The sequence below is a fragment of the Belonocnema kinseyi genome, chromosome 5 (genome assembly GCF_010883055.1).
Source record: "Belonocnema kinseyi isolate 2016_QV_RU_SX_M_011 chromosome 5, B_treatae_v1, whole genome shotgun sequence".
NCBI classification, from domain to species: Eukaryota; Metazoa; Arthropoda; class Insecta; order Hymenoptera; family Cynipidae; genus Belonocnema; species Belonocnema kinseyi.
The window spans coordinates 112472142-112476710 of NC_046661.1; the positions used below are offsets into that span (position 1 = coordinate 112472142).

General features: G+C 33.0%; 1 protein-coding gene across 1 annotated transcript in view; it reads right to left on the reverse strand.

Annotated features, from left to right (window-relative positions):
* Positions 1–680: 680 nt before the first annotated feature.
* Positions 681–4569, reverse strand: part of LOC117173031 (homeobox protein Nkx-2.4-like) — a 75824-nt gene continuing 71935 nt past the window's right edge. Inside the window, exon 4 of the mRNA XM_033361389.1 lies at positions 681–1313. Coding sequence (XP_033217280.1) covers positions 975–1313 — 339 coding nt within the window. The 3' untranslated portion in view covers positions 681–974. The remainder of the gene's footprint in view (positions 1314–4569) is intronic.

A 4569-nucleotide genomic window follows, 5' to 3' on the forward strand; every position in this document is an offset into this window, starting at 1 on the left:
GAGATGGCTCAGCCTAAATCAATCGTCTTCATCCATATTCAAATTTCTAATTCTATTTTGTCGCTTCCACGCAGAATTTCGGACAAGGTACAATGTACATAGTTCTATTTACAGACGTAAATTTTTTTCGTGGCATTTTCAATTTGATCACAAAATGAGGGTGGAAATTGGAACAATTATATTCAGATTAATGTATTTAAGTACTGGTGATTCGAAAGAGAAAGGGACGAAATAATTATTATTCTAATTTTCAATTTTCTTACTCTAATATTTTTGTTTTCGAATTGAGTCAATTCTCATATTCTTTTTAAAATTTTTAGTCAAATTAAATATAAAAAAAAGTTTTAATAAAATTATAAGGTACAGATTTTCTATCACCTTTGTCTTTCGAATTGTCTTTTTGGCGAACCAATAGTACGTGAATACTTCATCTTGATAGTTTGATTCAAATTTTGGGTGCAGAATCCAAACTTGAAGAGGGAATGAACTAAATTTAGATATGTCTTTTTTCTTTCTAAAATATTCGTACAAAACAGTATTGGGTCATTCGAAAACTTTGAGATTTTCGGGATTTCTAAAAAAGATTGGTTTTATGTAAAGTATTTTTTGAAAGTACCTATATCATCTTTCGAAAAAAATATCCAATACTATAAAGTATAAAGTATTTGGCCTCACAATAGTACTATTGTTTCCATAGAAAGTATTAGGACTCATAAATAGTATTGTATGTATAAAAAGTATTTAGGCGCACAAAAAGTTTTTGATCTAATACCCAAAAAGTAGAACTAAAACGTATTGGGTTTTCGAATTTAGTTTTCATGCCTACAACTACCTTAATCTGTACAATAAAAGGCGCAATTTCACGGACTGTCTTCGGGTATAGTGTACCAGGCGGTGGGATCCGCGGCGAGGGCCCAAGGGCCAGCGACGGAGGGGTTGGCGTAGGCCGCCGCCCCCGCCGCGGAGGGCGCGCACTACCAGGCCCGACCCTGGAGGGGTAGGTACGCGCCGCACTGAGGTTGCTGCTGTTGCTGCATACTTTGTTGGACCGCCGATCTCGAATACGAACAATGTTGCAGACTCTGACTTGGGGTCATCACGTGACTGACCCCGACTACCGAGTGGTGGGAGACGGCGGCCGAGTGATGGGACCCATGGGGACTCGATGCCGTCGTCATGTGGGGCGCGGGACTCGCCAGGGCAGCCGAGGGCCCACCCCTACTGCCCTCATTGCCCCCACCACCGCCACTTCCACACGGTTTACCGTCCTTCACCAGGACTGGTACCGCCACTCGCCGTGGAGAACTCGAACTCTGGAACAGAAGAAAAATGTTTAATTAATTTCAAATTGATACAAAGGGTAGGGCAAATCATTGCCGGCTTACACATTAGTCAAAGGTAGGCATATGCTTTGGGCCTTGGGGCGCCCCAAAGTATGGGGTTTCAGTAAAAGAACAAGTTATAGAATAATTGGGAGAAGTCCATTCTTGACCGAATTTCAATTTTTCTTTTAGAAAAATTCTTCATTATATTTTAGAGACATAAAAATAGAAACATAAAAATCTTGAATAATTATTTCCTTTTTATGCTGGGTACTTTCTCCACATTTGTCCATAGGTCCCTTTAAATTAAGGGTAAAACCATCCACAACTGTATTTTGGTGATTGTGCACTCTCTTTTGTTAAAGCTCCTTCAGTTTTAACGAACACATTATCGTCACGTATCTCATGCTTCGCACTCGGATTGGTAAAAATGCGAACTTTTCTACATTAGGTTTAACACTATTTCATTAAATGTATAATACATTTATTTCTGTACCTCGGCATGGGATTGCATATTCAGATGTTTCAAAATAGAGTAGAAATTTTATTTATTATAATTAATTCAAGATTTGTTCTTTATTTTGCATTAAAGATTAAATTTTATTCTCAGCTTGCCTGAAAATGCCCAAAGGGAAATGTCTGAATTGAGCCGTAACTTACATCAGGCGCAGTACTGGCACAGTACTGGGTGAATTGGCCATGCCAATGTCTAGCCAAGACTTGGCAAACGAGTCGAAAATTTTCAGCACGATTGGCGCCAGCAGTATTAAAAATCACTGCAGACTTTGAACCACGACAACTCGGTGAAGAAAAGAGGACATTTTTTTTTAACAGTTAGAAAGCTTATGAAATTCCACGTCGAACAGTGCCTAATAGGTATATTTTTGACGTTTTGAAGAGAAAACAGAAGTGAGAATTTTAAAAAAATCAAGTTTTTCTCCAATTTTGTACCTCGACTTCAATTTTTAGCATGACCTAGGAAAATTGTTGTAAAAATCTAAAAATTATATGACATAGAGCCTAAAATATGATTTAAAATATTATTACCGAAAAAAACGTAAAAAAATCTTCATTGGTTTCCGAGATACGATTAAAAATGTTCAATCGTATCTAAGTTCAGTTTTTTTTATTCATAAGCAAAATAAAGCTAAGCTATCCTGTAAGCGATATTATAATTCACACATCTTATGCAGGCCATTATTGGCTGCCAGTACTACCCGGCAGCACTGGTGCAGTACTGAAAGCCAGTACCGAACAAAGTTATCTCCCACGGTCCTTCCAGCACTGCGCCAGTACTGGCGGTCGGTATTGCGCCGACGTTGCCAGTGCTGGCACAGTACTGCGCCAGTAGTCTATTTCCCATTGGGTGAATGTATATTTTGACAATTCATAATATACATATTGGTATGAAAACAGACGTATATTTTCAGTGTCTTGTTTTTATAATTAAAAATGATTTAATAACTTAAATTTAATCAATTTAATACTTAAATCAAAAGTACGCATCCTAGCGTAAAGTGAGTCTAAGAACATTTGTAGATAAAATTTAGGCGGAAGATTTTGTTAAATATAAAGTTATTTTTTTAACATACGTCGTTTTTCCGAAAAATAATTTTTTTTTAAATGTATTCTTATAACAAAAGGTTACGGCACATTTTTTATCTTTTTTGGTTGAATAACTTTCGTGTATTTAATCTTTTTAACTCTTGTTTCGTTTTTCAAAAAATTGTATTTTTTATTTTTTATCTTATTTTCTACGATTAAAAGAAAATCTACTCATCCTGTCTAAAAATGATTAATAGCGATTCTGTACATCATTTTTTGGTGAACATCTTTCGTCTCTTAATTTTTTCCGTGTACCCTGTGTCATTTTTCAGAAAAAAGAATTTTTTATTTTTAATGTTATTTTTTACGATAAAAAAAATGCGCGTTCCATAAAAAATAATTGGTAATAAATTTATAGATCTTTTTTGTTCATGCAACTTTTCTTCATTAATTTTTTTCGTCCTTGCGTCGTTTTTCCAAAAATTTAATTTTTTTATTTATAATGTTCCTTTTTAAGATTAAAACAGATACTACAAATCCTATCAAAAAAATATGAGTAACAAATTTGTAGCTATTCTCTGGGTAAACAACTATCAAAAATTTAATAATAACAAATTTGTAGATCTTTTTCCGGTCCACAATTTTTAATTTTTCCTCTTTTGATGTGTCTTGCATAGTTTGACCGCAAAATGGCATTTTTTATTTTTCATTTACTTTTTGTGCGAACAAAATTTAAATTTGCGATTTTCCAACAAATATTTAAAGTAGGTTTAGATGTTAATTTTGTTTGTCTACTTGTTCTAAAACAATATTATTAAAATATTGATTATTTTGATTGAGAAAAAAATTCCCTCTAGCTCCTCTGGGATATGAGCCCAGGTCCTTCAGATTCCCGGTCTGATGCATCAGATAATATTGATCAATTATATTGATTTAGACCAAGTAGGCAAACAAAATTAACATCTAAAACTATTAATTAATTTCACTGGTCAAAAAAACTACATCAATAATAGAACATTAAAAAGTTGTTGTGAAGCAAAAGCCGTAAATAGAATTTTTAAATCTTGAAAAAAGTGGTCTCAAAAATTTTGAAAATGCTTCTTTGATTTTTTAATTTAAAAAAATGAATTCCTAACGAAACATGTGATAGCATAATATTTCAAGCAAAAAACTTAATATGAAATAAAAAACAGAACCAAAAAAAGACGACTTTGTAACAAATTGAATACAACGAAAAACAAAATTATTTTTAAACAAACGCTTTAAACTAAACGTGATGAATTTTTTACCAAAAAGATTACTACCAAAACTGATGAATTTTCAACCAAACACATGAATTTTCACCTAAATAGTTGAACTTTCATTTATATAAAAGAGCAATCTTTAACTAAAAATGTCCATTTTTTACACAAAATGAAAAAGTTATGAATAGTTGCATTCCCAACCAAATAATTAAATTTTCCATTAAACAGTTAGAATTTTTAAACAAACAAGACAGATTTATAACTCAAAATATCATATTACACTTTTCAACAAAAACAGTAGGGTTTAATTATAGGGTTCTATTAGTTCCAATTTGATTTTAACGATTTTTCAAGTTATATTGTTAAACCGTACCGTTACAAGGCCGCATCTTTCGCAAAATTTGCCAACTTTGTTCAAAATTATCAAGAAACGTGCTAAATGTTATCTAATTTTGTAA